The sequence below is a fragment of the Cucurbita moschata genome, unplaced genomic scaffold, assembly GCF_002738365.1.
Source record: "Cucurbita moschata cultivar Rifu unplaced genomic scaffold, Cmos_1.0 Cmo_Scf00009, whole genome shotgun sequence".
Taxonomy (NCBI): domain Eukaryota; kingdom Viridiplantae; phylum Streptophyta; class Magnoliopsida; order Cucurbitales; family Cucurbitaceae; genus Cucurbita; species Cucurbita moschata.
The window spans coordinates 4789514-4805672 of NW_019268525.1; the positions used below are offsets into that span (position 1 = coordinate 4789514).

A 16159-nucleotide genomic window follows, 5' to 3' on the forward strand; every position below is an offset into this window, starting at 1 on the left:
AAAAAAAAAAAAAAAAAAAAATTATGAGAATAACCATAAATGCGAAGACTAGCAGCAAATAAAGTTATCCTGGAAATAGATAAAGAGATGCGGGTGAGGCGCATACATTAGACTTGCCTATTGTTATACTTGAAATGAATTTGTGTTGCCCAATTTGGCCTCTGGCAAGGATTTTGCGATATATATAATCCGCTTGTATATATTGCGATGGTGAAACTCTGCATGTTGTCCGTATCTTTTTTATCTGTGACATAATCGAGCTCTACCAGGATTGAGAAGTGATTCTGCCATCACCCATCCCTGCCAAGATGCAAAAAATAATATTAAATTACTACATTATAAAGAAAATATAGCTGTTGGAAAATAACTTCTTGATCGCAATGTTACTCTGGAAAGCAAAGATGACGATCAGTTAAGAGCTTAGAAAAAGTAACGACATGAGAAACAGAGTCTTAATTGCATTCTTTCAACTGAAGCTACTAAAGATTTATAGAGCTGCAAACACTTGGAAACATGACTCGACTGGTGAGAGAGAAGCAGGTTTGCCACACTTTTGTTGAATACATTGACCAAGTTTCTCATCAGAAAAAGAAAAGGAAGAAATAGAAAGAGGAAAAAGAAAAAGAAAAAGAAAAAGAAGAAGAGAACTATAGCCATTCAAGTTTTTACTTTGTGCATGATTAACAAACAAGTACAAAAGAGACTAAAATTTATGTTATCTATAACACTGCCATTCACCAGATCATGAAGCAAAAATACTGCTAGCTAATTCTATATTCCATATACTCATATAAGGTGAAAGTGATGCAATCCAAGCAAAAAAAAAAAAAAAAAACATAGTCGTTTTCCTACTTGCTCTGAAGCTTGACTCTTGAAAATCTCATATGATGCTGAGACCATTTTACATGATGCAGCAATTGGTGCTTCAAGATTGGTCGTTGTTGGCACAGAGTTGGAAAAGGCATCACCTTGTTTTCGAGAAGAGTTTTTACCCCCACTTGATGAGCGTATAAAATGTAAAAGCACATGAGCCTGTAGAGGAGTAACTTACATCACAAAAGAAAATATTGGCAGGAAATATGTACAATGAAAACAAGTCGTGTTTCTTACATGGAAAGCAGCTTTTAGGATGTCGTCTGACTTCGCTTGATCTTTGAGTAATGCATATACCTTACCCTTAGTATGATTGTACGTCACAATGTATTTTTCTCTCTATTACCCATCAAGAAAATATCAGAAAATTAAAATAAAAGAATGAGTAACACTGCTTAAGGACAAACAATGAAACGAGATGTCACAAACATACATCAAACATAGGCTCTATGGCGAGATAAGAACCAGCATCTTGAAATGCATCTTTGAATCTTGGTCCTGCCAAAAGATTGAAAATAGTTCTACACGCTTCAACAGTGTGAAAAGCAAGCACAACAAATACACACAAAACATAGAATATAAACACTCAAGCCATATTTTCTTAATGAGAGAGTGACTTCCATTGAGAGGAATGAAAGAAATGCATGTGTATTGGGAGGATGAAATATTTACCAAGAACTACAGGACTTTCTTTCAGCCACGGGAAACTTAATATTCTTTCATTCAGATTCCCCTTCTGCAATGAGGGTACTCGCCCTGCAAACAAACATAAGACAGTTTTATACACATGCCTAAATAAAAAGAAATGCGCTTTATTTTTTTAGTAAACTCTAAGCCACTAGAAAAGGGATTTAAGGATTGAAAACATCTCTCTCTCTCTCTCTCTCTCTCTCTCCCTCTCCCCCTCTCTCCCCCCCTATTTTTTGAAGTATTGGATAACACTTAAGCACCTGTCTTGAGGAAAGACTCTACTGCTACATTGAATCTTGCTCTGTTCAACGTATGCAACACAACGGATCTCACCTGTAAAATATTGCATATGGAACTAGAATGAGTAAAGAAATTCTCATAATCAAGAGAAATGAGAGTGTAAAAAAATCAACTTTAGTGTTTCAGACAAACCTCTTGATAAGAGCTGAAAACATAACCGCAAGAAAGCAGACCAAAAGTAGCAACCAAAGATGGATTTCTTTTTGAAATCGTGATGCTTAGTCCAGTTCCTAGCTTCACAAGACAGAATTGAAACTTCCATCAGCTTCATCTGAAACTTAATGATCTCTATGACATAACAAACGTAAAGCTGATTGAAGTTCCAATTCTTGGGAATTTAACCGTAACCCCTTTTATAAGAAAACACCCCTCGGATGGATAAAAGGGGTTACGTTTATAAGAAAAGTTAAGTCAGATGAAGCTTCAATCATCTTTATAAGAAACCGTAACCGTAAAGCATTTTCTTGGGAATTTAACCGTAACCCCTTTTATGTCCAACTTTGGGGAATTTAACCTTTCAAGGCTTGACAAAGTAAATAGTTAGGGGAGCTGCAGAGGAGAGACCAAATATATGAGAAAATAAAAACATGCAGGAGAACTCTTCTGGAGCCTTGATAACAGTTACGTCTGTTATAAACGTAACCCCTTTTATCCATCCGAGGGGTGTTTTCTTATAAAAAATATATTTATTTAAAAAAAGGAAAAGGGTAATTCCATAACAATTTGCAACTGTGCATATCATCTGAGATCAGATTGAAATACGCATAGAAAATCAATAAAATGAATATTCACTTGTTGCTTGAGAACTTGCATCTTTTATACATAATTTTCAGCTTTAGGAAGAACAAAATTAATTTTCTTCAAGGATTAGGCAAATTCTGTCAAACACAAACCATCTACTTTGTCTAGGTCTAAAGGGAGGGAGGCACAACTATACCAGATCTGCTATATTTCCTACGCATTCTCCTTTAGCAGTGACATCTCCAATATTTTCTCCTTTAGCGAAGGCTTTGTAGATTGGAGTGCGGGTCGATGTTGATGTTACAGCTCCGACATTCTACAAATCAAGTAAAAAAATGAGATTTCACAACAGCTAAACTACTTTACATGACCAGGAAAAAACAAACCTTTGCGACATTAGCAGCACAAGCCAAAGGAAGAAAAAGGTGTGGTGCAGCTGCAGTTGCCAATTCTACTCCAGCACCCAACTCCATAAGGAGGTCACCTGCAAAACGTAGCTGCAGCCATCGTAGTGTTCAGAAGACAGGTCCTTAACAAAAATTAAAATTTCACTGTTATGAGAAGGATTTCCCGTGGAGACTGGTAAATAAAATTTACCTGCTTGAGATCATAATCAAACTTTTTTCCTTGTCGAGCAAAAATCATTTTACCAACACGACCAGCACCATCCTGAAAAGAACAAAATCATGTTTCTAATCAAGAAACTACAGTGTACACAACATTCACAAAGACTGTTACCTTGAGAATCCAGTTAATGGCAATGGCACCTGGAGTAGCTTTATTTCTGGCTACCCCAACAGAGCTTAGTAGTGTCTGTGTTGTGAAAACACCCATTGCTCCACCAAAGAAGTGCTGCAATAAATCAAATCACCATTACCACACCATTCTGATTTATGAGTACAGAAACAAATTGAATTTTTTTTTTTTTTTTTCTTTTCTTCGTAGGAGAAGCATTGATACTTGGTAGTTGCCACTAACTATTGGCTAACCTGATCTAATAATTAATAATTAATAAACTATCTTCTCACTGAATTAGAATCATACCTTTAAAGCTCTCCATGTCATGTATGGTACATATGAAGGGGTAACACTGTCGGGGAAGCCTTCTGGGACTACGTATGATCTGATGAATGACATCATCTCCTGCATTACAATTTACCCGACCCCAACAACAATAAATTGGTAGAAAAGTTTATTTTCCTCTTGAATAAAAGCAGAGAAGCCAATTTTCTGTTAACTGACAAATACTGTAAACAAATTAACCATTACCAATAGGTTTTGCAATACTTTCTGAAGTTTAATGTGAACATGTGAAACAGAACAGAATTAGACAAACTCGATATATCAAAACCCATATAAACACACATGCGTTCATGGAAAGGATTCTAGAAAGATTGGGCTGTTGCTAAACCACTTCATCAAATGAGCGGAGTAGCAGGCCTTTTAAGCATACTTCTCAGTTCAAACAACATTACAAACACGATTAAATACTTAATTGGTATCAAAAACAGAACGCAAATACTAACCTCAAAAGGAGCTTGAGGCGTTTGCAAGCAAACGGCACGAATCGAGCCATTCTTCGACCTTCCGGAAGGCTCATTATCAGCAACATAATTCCACCTCCGACCATCAATTTCCTCGCAGCAAATCAACCTCAAACTGGAATCAATAAACTGATTCTCCACAATGCCAAGCTTCCTCGCCTGCGATTCAGCGAGAGAGAACGTCGGTGAAACAGAATCAGCAGGAGGGGCAGAAGCCAAGTTAGCACTAATCCGCAGAGTTTCCCGAACGAGAATGCGCGCTTCGGTGGAGGAAGCAACAGAATTCGCAGCCGAATTGGGCGATTGCTTGAGCTTGATCGGAGCCATTTGAGACAACAAATTACGAGTTGGGACGAATAACGAACGGATCAGGAAGAACCAAAAGGAAACAACGACAAGGATAAGCAATTGGGCAAGAAATGAGTTGACTTGTCAAGCGACGAATTAAGAGGGGACGAAATAGGGGAAGCTTTGGAATTGACGGAGAAAGACATGGAAGAGAATGAAGAGAAGTGCAGCTGGCCAACAATTTGTAGCGGAGTAACAGATGGAATGACGCAAGAGAGGGTGGGAAAATGGAAGACGACTTTTACTGTCATTAATGGAATTTATATCCTCTGCAATTTGTGGTACTTGTTCTTAGTTGTAGGCCAGTGGGGATCGAGGCCTTTTTGCAACATTTTCTTTTTTGTTTTTGTTTAAATTCTAAGTTAATTAATAAATAATTCGTAAATTTGTATTTTATTTAGAAAATAACTCTTAATATATATTTTTTTAAATATTAATAATATGCTTGAATTTCTAAAAAATTTAGAAAATAAGTATACTTTATTTTAAACTAACTTTAAAATTTTTAAAAGTATTTTAATACCTGTGAATTTTTAAATGGTCCTTTGTTAAACTTTTGTAAAAAATTCAAAGTAACTAAGGTTAGGATCATTTCTATGTTGGTTAGGTCCTCAATACTACATGTTCTAGGAAAATCGTCTCCAGGAGCCAAAACTCGTAATTCGATAACTTGACATGTAACTAGTTCACTCTCAGCACTGTTAAAACTCTTTTTAGATGATCTTTGTGATCGACTAATCTCCATTATGGAGTACACCAGCAAGTCGTTAATAAAGACAATGATAAAAGTATTAATAAAGTCCTTAAACACTCGTTCATTGGTTTCATAAACACTCGAGAGCTTTGGTTAGGACGAAGGACATAACAATAATTCTCGTAGTAGCCGTATTGGCTCCTAGAAGTCGTATTTTATATGTTTTTCTCCCAAATATTCATCAAAAGGCAACTCGAACCATTTGTGACCCTTGTTGTCCTTGTTGTCTCGCTTTAGTTATCCTAGTAGTTCCTTCTTGTGTGACCAATTCGAGCCTATACCATAGTGTGACACTTTGTAACATTGTTCTTAAGGGTATTGTTACTCATATTAATTTTGTACAGGCATCTCGAGAGTCGTTAATCCTTTCACGAGTCTTATGGTATTCACTTAAATTGGCTCTTCGTAATTTCTTGTGTTGGTCCATTCGGCCATCATTTGATACTAATATATCGTGATGGCTCACTTGAACATCTCAACCTGTCGAGATGTCGAGTGTCTTTTCGGGATCCTAGGGAACTCTATAAGTATTGGTTTTGGTGGTTAGTTTTTTATTAAGCTCTAAGATGCTTCCTTAACATGTAAGTGTCATGCTTAGCGCCTATGATTTGGAATCTAAATTTGACATTTAGCAGCCTCATCAATTTCTACATCTCCTGTGACATGACTATGTCATCTACTGGTCATAACTTGTTTGCTAGTCATTAACACGGCCACCACTGAAGTAGATACTATAATCAAGATATCTAGGTTCCACCTTTGCCTATGCATGCTTCACCGACATTCCACACACAATCATGCTCATGGAACCTAATTTACCATACTTTAAATTCATATGACCTAAAACGAGGGTAGATTCCTATCTTAATGACATGTGGTCCATCATTTTTTCCAAAAAGTGATAAAGTGGGTCACAACTCTACCCTATTGTTGTTGTACTTAACTCAAAGGTACACTAGCCTGTTATGACGATTCCACAACCTTAATTCGGTGGACACATGTGCCCAATCTTGAAGGTGGCTTATAGTGTGGTCGTATAATCTTAACAACTTTGTGCTAGTGCTAAACTTAAATCTCTCCTACGATATTAATTAACAAATTTATTGTATGTCAGGTGATTCTCCACTGAGAATATCCTTCACTCCTTGCTCATAGGACTCCTAGAAGTTCATAAACTTGAATATAGTAATTGTAGCGTCCAACCAAAACCTTCATAGCCATGATTTTCACTGCACAATACTTTAGGTTGGTGGTTCATATTTCTTGTAATGTCAGAGTAATTTGAAAGTTATAAGTGGCAACGATACGCTTGCAGGGTGCACAATTAAAATTCTGTCTTAAAATGCACAATCCTTCTATTTGCAGCGTAGGGTCTAATGGGAAAAAAATAGTGAATGTAAAGTGAAAAATCAAACTAGACCCCAAATAAAAAAGTTACGACTCAATAGAGTTATATATTGAAAAATGACCTTAAACGGTATCATTTATTAAAAAAAAACTTATATTCTTATAAAAGTTTAATATTACTTTTTATAATTGTTGTACGCCTCGCGAGCCAGGCTTATAAAGATGAGGCCTTTTGGCGAAGCCAAGTCAATTTTTTTTAGTAGAAACGTGTTAGAAATTTGAATATAAAATTATAATTTTTGGTGATTTGGAAGGACGTGACAATTACTAATTTTCATGGCATCTACTAATTTAATTTTCATGGAAGGACGTGACTTTTTAATTAAGTCCAAAGAATAATTTTCATGGCATCAACTAATTTAATTCTAATGAATATAGTCAATCCGGAAAGAATAAAATATTTTTGAATTAATAAAGAATTCAATGTAGTTATGGACTAATTAAGAATATCTCGAGTATTTTTAAAAATATTTATTCCATAAGATATGGACTAGCCGGTAACATTTTTATAAATAAATAAAAATAAAGATTTGTTAGATATTTGAGGCAATGGTTAATGAAATTTATGTAAATACTCTCATACTCGCGCCTTATTAGATATTCTCGCCTGATCTTCCCTCGCGCGCCTGGCTTCTGAAGTTCCGATTGAACTGACACAACTTCTTCGACCCGGTGCATCGGGTGCTCTTCTTCGCAGGTCAGTTCTCCTTTATGGTATTCTTTGTTCTTCCTTCTCCCATTGCCATGGCTTGATTCTGTTCTTCCTTATTTGAATCCACTTCATTTCAATCCCCGTTGATGTATCAATCGTCATTGCTGTAGTTTCCGTTGCTTTGCTGTTGCTTTTGCTGTCTAGGGTTTTCCCTCTTGAGTATCATCCTATTTTCTAACGCGTACGGATGATGATGTTGCGGTCTGGTTTTGTGTCTTAGGGTTTCTTTCTTAACGTGCACTGTCATTTCGGATATCACTTTCAAGAGGCCGTTAACTGGTGCCAGTTTCATTCTGGAGAATTTTATTACTAACCAATTTAAATATACATATTGGCGTTCTTTGTGACCGTGCTGATCTTTGTTTGCTATGTTGCGACTTCTCAGATCACTCGCATTCTACAGTTTAACGCTGGCGGTGATCTTTCCGGCCTAAACAAACAGCACAGCAATGGCGAATTTAGCAATGATGGGTATCCTCGAGAAGGTACTATGTTACCCGGATTGTATGAGCTGCTATAGTCTTATATCTATTACCTTTTTTCTTCACTGATATGTTTATGCTGCCCAATTTCGGATGGTTATGGTTGGTTTGACTTGCACGAGTGTTTCGTTAGATGACAGGCAAAGATAAAGATTACAGATACATGGCGACCTCTGATCTATTAAACGAGTTAAACAAAGAGACATTTAAAGCTGATACTGACCTGGAGATAAAACTGTCACACATCATCATACAACAGCTTGATGATGCAGCCGGTGATGTTTCTGGGTTGGCTGTGAAATGGTACATAGGACATTTTCCTTTTCTGCTTGCTGATCATTGGCCTTAATGCTTGTTGCTTACCAGGAAATGTCAATTCCAGAATATAGTACTGTCATTTTTCTACAAGAAGAAACTGTTGCTAATAGTACAGTATGCATGTGCGTAAAAAGAAAGGATGGAGAGATAGAATTGGTCAAGTTAATAAGAGTATTGACGTGTTATTATAGTTCTTTACCTTTTCTTTTAATCTTTTTCATCAATTCAATTTTCAGCCTTGCTCCATTAGTGAAGAAGGTTAGTGAAATACGGGTTGTGGAGATGACGAATAAACTTTGCAACAAATTGCTGAATGGGAAGGACCAGCACCGTGATGTTGCTAGCATAGCCTTGAAGACAGTCGTAGCTGAAGTTTCCGTACCATCACTTGCCCAATCTATTCTCATCTCCCTTTCACCTCAATTGATAAAGGGGATCACTACTGCGGTGAGTGTTTGAATCATTCTAATTCAGTTCTTAGTGTTCAAGCTTAGAAGAATTTGACACTGAAGAACATTCTTAGTGTTTGAATCATTCTAATTCAGTTCTTAGTGTTCAAGCTTAGAAGAATTTGACACTGAAGAACATTCTCTTGACATCAATTTTTACAGATTTAGTTTCCGTTGTTAGAGTTGGCTGATGGGAGTATTTGTTATTAGCTTTCTGAAATTATGTTTATAGATTTTTTGTAATTATAGATTTCCATTATTTATACCAACAGGATAAAGTTTTAAAAACTTCTTTAGCCTTTGTGGAGAGCTTTCATGTGAATTTCATTTTATCAATGAAACCGTTTAATTTTCTATGAAAGAAAGAACGTTAATAACACAAGTCATGAGTTTATTAGAGTATTCTTGTTTATCAATGTTTCTTTTCATTATTTAGCCTTATAATAAGGTTTTAGATTGACTTCATAGGCTAATGAGCTCAATTTTGACAATTTTTTTTCCTTCAGAAAAGTGGATAATTCATTGATACGATGAAATGTAAAAAAGTGAGCCCCAAACAAAATGTGGGGGTTACGGTAAGGCCCTCCAAATTTTCTAAAGGTTATTTAAACTGTAATAGGTATAAGAAGAGTAAAAATCTTTACACTAACCAAGAGCATAAACAAAAACATTGTCCTAAAACCTATCACTAGAAGTTTGTTGTAAGTTTGTTGTTCCTTTCTTCCAAAGGCTCCAAAGGAAGACTCTGTGCATCTGAACCCACAAGATCTGCAGCCAATACAGCACGATAAATCTCTTTGCATAAATGCTCTTGGTGCTTAGGATGATCAATGTCGATTAGACCTGAAAATCACTATCTATGGATGACTTACATGTTAATTAGCTTCTGAATTTTGTATGTTGAAGAATGTTTTTAAATTAACATTTTCTTATTGTTCTACTGTTTTAAGCAGTAGAAGTTTAAGTTCAGGTCTATAGATTTGCATGTTTTATTATGCAGGGAATGAGTACAGAGATAAAATGTGAGTCTCTTGATATTTTATGTGATGTTCTCCACAAATTTGGAAATCTAATGGCAAACGATCACGAGCATCTGTTAAGTGCGTTATTATCACAGTTGGGTTCCAATCAAGCCAGTGTTAGAAAGAAAAGCGTGTCGTGTATTGGTAAGACTTAGATGATAAATGCATTCATTTGGTTTCAAGTATCTTTTTAGTTTGTTGTTGGCTGCTCTGTCATTCTGATCTTGTGGGAAAATAACTCAGTTTGGTCCTCAATCCTCCTTTTACTAAAATATAAATGGTGGATTAACTTGGTGCAGTGGCAGTTGATTAGATCAATTGCCATGTTTTTTCATTAATGAGTAACTAAGATTATTTTGATTCAAGATATGTGAAACTAGAATTTTATCGGTTTGGGTAGGTGTTGTTTCACTCTTGATTTTGAATGTGGGGAGTGGATTTCATCCCAATAACTACAGCACTTCCATTAAAAGGGTCATTCTTATTTCTTTCTTTTTCTTTTTGGAATTCTGATTAAGTTGTTTCAGATCTTTTGTAACGTGAGGTTGATGTTGTGTGTGTGAAGTAATTTGTGGATTGCATTGTAAAATATTTAGATGCTGACTGCTGAGTGCCTTTATATAATTACTCAATATCTTAGTACCTCAATCATGGTGAAATTTTTTTTGATCAGGATGCTAATTTCTCAGTGATAAATGAAAATAAGCAAGAAGGATGCAAACTCTCATAATGGTGAAAAGAAGGAAAAAAAAAAAAAAAAAAAACAGAAACAAAGGAAAATAATTGTGGTATCTTAGTACCGGGAATATGTTAATTGTTTAATTTCTGTGGGATTGTGCAGGCTGATAGGTTTTGTTTTGTTTGAGTTTTGCTTAGCCTGATATTTTGGTGATAGTAATGATGGTAATTGATAAGTCTGAGTATTTGATAATATAGTATAAATCACAACGTGCATTGTAAATAATACATTAAATTGTGATCACTTATTGTACTTGTTATCAAGCTTACGAGGTGCTAGTAGAAGTTTGTTGAATTAATGATTTTATTGCCTTCAGCCTCTCTTGCTTCGAGCTTATCAGATGATTTGTTGGCGAAGGCAACAACTGAGGTTGTTCGAAGTTTGAGAATTAAAAGTACAAAAGCAGAAATAACACGTACAAACATCCAAATGATTGGTGCTTTGAGGTTAGCTTTTCGAAAAGAAACTTTTCTCTCATTAAAAAAATGAACTTTTCTATGTAGGATGTGTATTTTGCATTCTCCATGCAGTGTCCTGTATGGAATCTGATCCTCTAATATTTGGTGTTTAGAGAAATGAAAAATATGATTATGTGCCAGCAAATTTTTGAGTTGCTTGTCAAATGATACGTACAGCTCATGTGATAATCCAAATATGACACTAGCTGGATTGATGTTATGTTACTTATATATATATAAAACTAGCTGAATTTAAATATAAGACCAAGTTGATAGGTGAGGATTCTTTTTTTAAATAATGAGTCGTTGGAGGATCTTGGACGGAGTTAGCCTGAATCTTCCTAGGATCTACCGCAATTCCTTTGTAACTTATTACAAAATCAAGGAAATTAAGTTCAAGAGACATAAAGATGCATTTCTTGACGTTTATATAAAGATCATTGTCTGAAACCAATGTTTTTTAGAGCCTAATGCGAACAAAGGTGCAATGGCCCTTTGGAGTTAGAGAAGAAGCTTCCACTTCCATGATATTGTTCTCATCTCCGAGAGATCTTATGCACAAAATGCCCGGATCAAGTGTTGCTCTGACACCACTTGATGAATACAAGCTGGAGAGATTTCTTAGTAATGGCTAAAAGTGTACAAAATACAAAGACAGCCACCTATTTATAAGCTTAGGCGGGGTGAACAACACAACAGACAAGGCTGTAAACAGCCTTAAAACATTAAATGACCGGCTGGAAAAGACTAAACCCTTTCTAAGTAAAATGAAAGTTACTGAAAGGTAAGAAAAAAAAAAAAAAAAAACAAAAACAATCAAGAGTATTTCAAGAATTTAAAAGAAAGGAAAGATTCATCCAAGAAAACTAAGGATATTCTATCACAAATGGGCTTAAGAATCTGAACCAAAAATCCAATGGAGAGGGAAGATATTGAAGAAGTGATGCCAACAACTCAAAGCGTAAGAACAACTGAAAAAGATGACTATGATTCTCAGGATCCTGGCAACAAAGAACAAAAATGGATGGATGGAAGCAACTTCGTTTTAGGCAAACATTGCTCAAGAATCTCACAAATGTATAGCCAAATACGTTTGCTGATTTTCTTAGGGCTTTTACTACGTCCAAAAAGACAGTTGTAACTGTGTATTTCCTTTGGGGAAATTGATAAATTTTGAACGATAATATTAACCTTAAATTTTTTTTAAAATTCAATGACCAAATTATCTGCTACGAGAAGAAGATTGATGATTGAAAATATAAATGATAATTCATCTGCAATATTCTAAAAAAGAATGATTTTGGAAAAAATCTCTCTTTATCCATGTAGCTAGTCAAACAGCCAATTTTATTGTTAAACTTTTAATTTCACGATATTGAAACTCCAACTTAATAGAAGGGTGTAAATTTTATACCTCATCAAAAACAATTTGAAAATTTTCTTACGAGTCAACCCATTGATGACAAGTAGTCCAACCATTAAAAAATAATAACCCTGAACTTAACCCTAAAAAGCTTTAAACTCAATCTAAAAATGTCCAACACAACCGAAAGAACCAATCCTCAGGAAATTGTCTTGTCTAATCATAAGCATGCCAACTATTAACTATAAATCGAACGAGTAGAGGATACTATTTTAAACACTTGCTGAAGTTCCGTTCAATTGTTGAAAATGTTAAATGTGATGAAAATGAAAATTCTCTTCAGGTTATTAGTCGAGTAATTAAGGTCTCCTGTTACAAATAAGCCCTCAAACTTCAAATTATAATAATTTCTACAGTTTATTAGATGCTATTAGTTCAATTCCTTTGAAGTCTCTTCTGAGTTTAAAACTTATTGGTATTTTTTTTCTTCAAGTGTTAAGTGTTCCCTTTTGTAAGGTTCTCTATCTTGAGTCGAGACGAACAAAAATAGGCCAAGTTTTTGGAATATGCTAACGGATTAATATCTCTTGGCATTGTAGCCGTGCAGTTGGATATCGTTTTGGACCACATCTTGGGGACACTGTTCCCGTGCTTATCAATTATTGCACAAGTGCTTCTGAAAGTGATGAGGAGCTTCGTGAGTACAGTTTACAGGTACTTAATCTTCTCACTTTTGTTGGTTAAAAACTTGCACACTACCAAATTCAGTTTGTACAATAGAACCTTGATGCCTCTCGTATATTGCTAAAGTGGAATTCTGATTGCAGGCTCTAGAAAGTTTTCTTCTAAGGTGCCCCAGGGATATTTCATCTTATTGTGATGACATTCTTCATCTTACCTTGGAGTATTTAAGTTATGATCCAAATTTCACTGATAACATGGAAGAAGATATGGATGACGAAAGTCATGAAGAAGAGGAAGAGGAGTAACATATATTCTTTTTGGACTTCTTGAATTTTATTAATGTTTATATTGTCCATTTGTGGCAGAAATACAAATTTGATGTATTACTGATGCTATCTTGCAGTGAAAGCGCCAATGAGTATACGGATGATGAAGATCTCAGCTGGAAAGTTCGACGAGCAGCTGCTAAGTGCTTGTCAGCATTAATTGTATCGCGGCCAGAGATGCTTTCAAAACTATATGAGGAGGTGCTTTCTTAAACTTTTTGTGGAGGCTAAATTATGTGTCTTCATCCTTCCAGTTGATCGCCAATTGACCTAACGATGTTGTTTGTTTCTGAACTTTGAACTAACTGTAGTTTTCTTGGTCTAATGTTTAGAGAAGTAATTTGTTCTTGAATGGTTTATATTGAAATTTGTTCTTGTAGTTTTCTTGGTCTAATGTTTAGAGAAGTAATATGTGGAAAGAAAGAAATTAGAGAATATTTGCAGAAACGACAAAGGCCTACACAACTTTTCGACAATGTTGTTTACCAAGCTTATCTTGGTGTAAACTGTCTAATATTTTTACTTCCTATAGTTATACCTCCCTCATTGCAAATTGGGAAGGTCTTTTGTAAACATCATGGATTATACATCCATCTTGTAAATTTCACTCATCAATGAAATTGTCTCTTATAAAAAAAAAAAAAAAAAGAAATTTGTTTTTATTGTCTGCTTATGTTCAAGTTATTCTTTGGCAGGCTTGTCTAAAATTGATCGATAGATTTAAAGAGAGGGAGGAAAATGTCAAGGTAGTGGGTACATCATATTTCAGATTTAAATACTCAGTTGCACCATTAATGAATGTTTACTGTGTGTACGCAGATGGATGTATTTAGTACTTTTATTGAACTGTTGCGGCAAACTGGAAATGTAACAAAAGGGCAAGTTGACATGAATGAATTGAGGCAAGTTCTTTTGATCCTTAAAGGTTTTTGGTTCATTTGCACCGTGGCTTCGTTGTGGGGGTTTTTTTGTGCCCTGTCTGTAACAGTTCAATATTTTGTATGAAACCATATTTTCATGGAGCAAACGGAAGTATACAGAAAAAAGCAAAACAAAGGAAAAGGCCCTAAACACATGTTTTCGATGCCATATTTAGTTCATTTGCACCTTGGCTTGGTTGGAGATTTTGATCACTGTCTGCAACAGTTCAATATTTGGTGCGAAACCTTATTTTCATAGAGTAAATGAAGGGATATAGAATGATCAAAACAAAGGAAAAGACTCTAAACAAAAAGAGTTAAAGGAAAAAACAGCGAAGACAGGAGCCTAAAAATATTACTAAAAAGGCTGTAATTGAAAAATAGAGAAAAGATCAGTACAAACGGGTCACAGACACCCTAAGGAAGGTGTTAAGATCTATAGCTGAGATGACCGAGGATGTAATATTGTCGGTACCTTTTAGATTGAGAAAACCAACCGTCATAAAATGGAATGAATGGTGCAAAATATTTTCAAAAGGGATAATGTATTGATGCTGGCATTCTTTCATTTTTTCCTCATTGAAAGTTTGATTTCTTAGAAAAAGTGTTGCAATTTAAATTGTCTCTAAACAAAACTAGAGAGCTTAGGAATTATTTCAGAAAATTGAAACGAAGGATTTCATTCAATCCCTTCATGACGCTAGTATTTCTCTATTAGCAATCAATCCAAAAATTAGATATAACAGAGGATTCAGTAGGGTTTCAAAACTTATGTTTCAATGTCTTTCTTCCTGTGTCATTAAACTTCTTCTTTGTGGGGCAACATGAAGAGCATCACTTGGAACCATTGTTTTCAAGGCGCCCTTGGGTTATCACCATGGTGTGGGGTGATGCAAGGTGCATGTCCCGCATATGAATGTTATCTAAGGCGAGCACGTTCAATAAGGCGCTCGCCTTTTTCACTTTTTAGTCGCTTTGAACATATGTTCATGGTGTACAAGCGCTATCCTCACTCATGTTGAGAGGAAATCTTGTGAGCCATATCTTTCCTTGATGAAAGGAACTGAGACTATTTAATATGAACTCTTGGAAATCTCCAAAGCCATTTTACTAATAATAAAAAATTGGCCTTAATGCATATTGTTTAGAGATTTCAGTAGGGTTGAACATTTCTCTAAGTTATTCTTGTTTACCGTCATAAGCTTTGGTGTTTGTTTGGCTAGGAATAGAGTGCAGATTTACAGTGGAGGAGGTCATTGTGTGTTTGCCCTTTCATGATAAGGTTGGATTTTTGACAAGCTTGTTTCTTTGTGGAACTTCTGATTGAGAGACAATAAATTTTTTAGGGATTTTGAGGGATTATGGGAAGAGGTTTGGTCTCTTGTTAGGTCCAATGCTTCTATTTGGACGTTTGTTTCTAAAGATTTTTGTAGTTACTAGCTAGGTCTTATCATTTTGTATTGGACCCCATTTTCGTACTATTTGCCTCCTTTTGGTGGGCTATCCTTTTGAATGGTTCTTACTTGCACTTTTGTATTATTTCAGTTTTTTTGATGAAAGCTTGATTTTTAGTTAAAAAAGAATAGTTAGGGTTTAAAATATAGGGTTTTCTTATGTCCAAGACTATTATCTGCAACTTAAAATATAGAGTTCAATTTTTATTAATTCAAAATTTTAAATTCAAATTTTTATTTTTGAATAAAATGTATAACTCGGAATTATTTTTTTAGGTGCGGTAAACCTCATGAAATATTAGCCTGTTTAGCTTACTATTTATTTGCATCTTTTCAGCCATTGACCATAATCACAATAATATGGTAGTTTCAATCGGTTTAACCTGTAATGGGATCTCTAAGTTCCTGTTTTGAAGCATCTGTATAGCCCTTCCGTTTTGTATTTCAGAATTGATATTCGTCATTTATGAAATTTTCTTCCTTCCATTACATAACCTGGTCCTTATTAGTTTTTTTTTCTCAAAAAAAAAAAAAAAAAAAAAAAAAAGAAAAAAAGAAAAAGAAAAAGAAAAAAA

The 16159-nt window shown here is 35.0% G+C and overlaps 2 protein-coding genes across 4 annotated transcripts in view; one reads left to right on the top strand and one right to left on the bottom strand.

Moving 5' to 3' along the window:
- Positions 1 to 7: 7 nt before the first annotated feature.
- LOC111447460 (protein root UVB sensitive 6-like) lies at positions 8 to 4752 on the bottom strand. Of its 2 annotated transcripts, none has more exons than XM_023086638.1 (13): positions 4131 to 4752; positions 3649 to 3727; positions 3343 to 3456; positions 3202 to 3273; positions 2991 to 3101; positions 2801 to 2920; positions 1996 to 2097; positions 1824 to 1896; positions 1546 to 1629; positions 1307 to 1371; positions 1111 to 1212; positions 853 to 1032; positions 8 to 300 (listed from the first exon to the last, which is right to left on the bottom strand). In XM_023086638.1, exons 1-13 carry the CDS (start codon positions 4232 to 4234, stop codon positions 241 to 243), a joined length of 1266 nt encoding a protein of 421 aa, XP_022942406.1. In that variant the 5' UTR covers positions 4235 to 4752; the 3' UTR covers positions 8 to 240. The 2 variants fall into 2 exon arrangements, with proteins under 2 accessions (XP_022942406.1, XP_022942405.1); XM_023086637.1 differs by having other exon boundaries at positions 3649 to 3747.
- A 2464-nt stretch (positions 4753 to 7216) lies between these two features.
- LOC111447457 (cullin-associated NEDD8-dissociated protein 1-like) overlaps positions 7217 to 16159 on the top strand; it is a 28841-nt gene continuing 19898 nt past the window's right edge. Inside the window, exons 1-12 of one of the 2 annotated variants that reach the window (XM_023086631.1) lie at positions 7221 to 7354; positions 7590 to 7648; positions 7755 to 7854; positions 7985 to 8154; positions 8406 to 8616; positions 9619 to 9784; positions 10696 to 10825; positions 12800 to 12914; positions 13028 to 13185; positions 13288 to 13411; positions 13906 to 13956; positions 14030 to 14112. In XM_023086631.1, coding sequence (XP_022942399.1) covers positions 7819 to 7854; positions 7985 to 8154; positions 8406 to 8616; positions 9619 to 9784; positions 10696 to 10825; positions 12800 to 12914; positions 13028 to 13185; positions 13288 to 13411; positions 13906 to 13956; positions 14030 to 14112 — 1244 coding nt within the window. In that variant the 5' untranslated portion in view covers positions 7221 to 7354; positions 7590 to 7648; positions 7755 to 7818. Of the gene's footprint in view, positions 7355 to 7589; positions 7649 to 7754; positions 7855 to 7984; positions 8155 to 8405; positions 8617 to 9618; positions 9785 to 10695; positions 10826 to 12799; positions 12915 to 13027; positions 13186 to 13287; positions 13412 to 13905; positions 13957 to 14029; positions 14113 to 16159 lie in introns of both variants that reach the window. The other variant, XM_023086630.1, reaches the window with a different exon arrangement.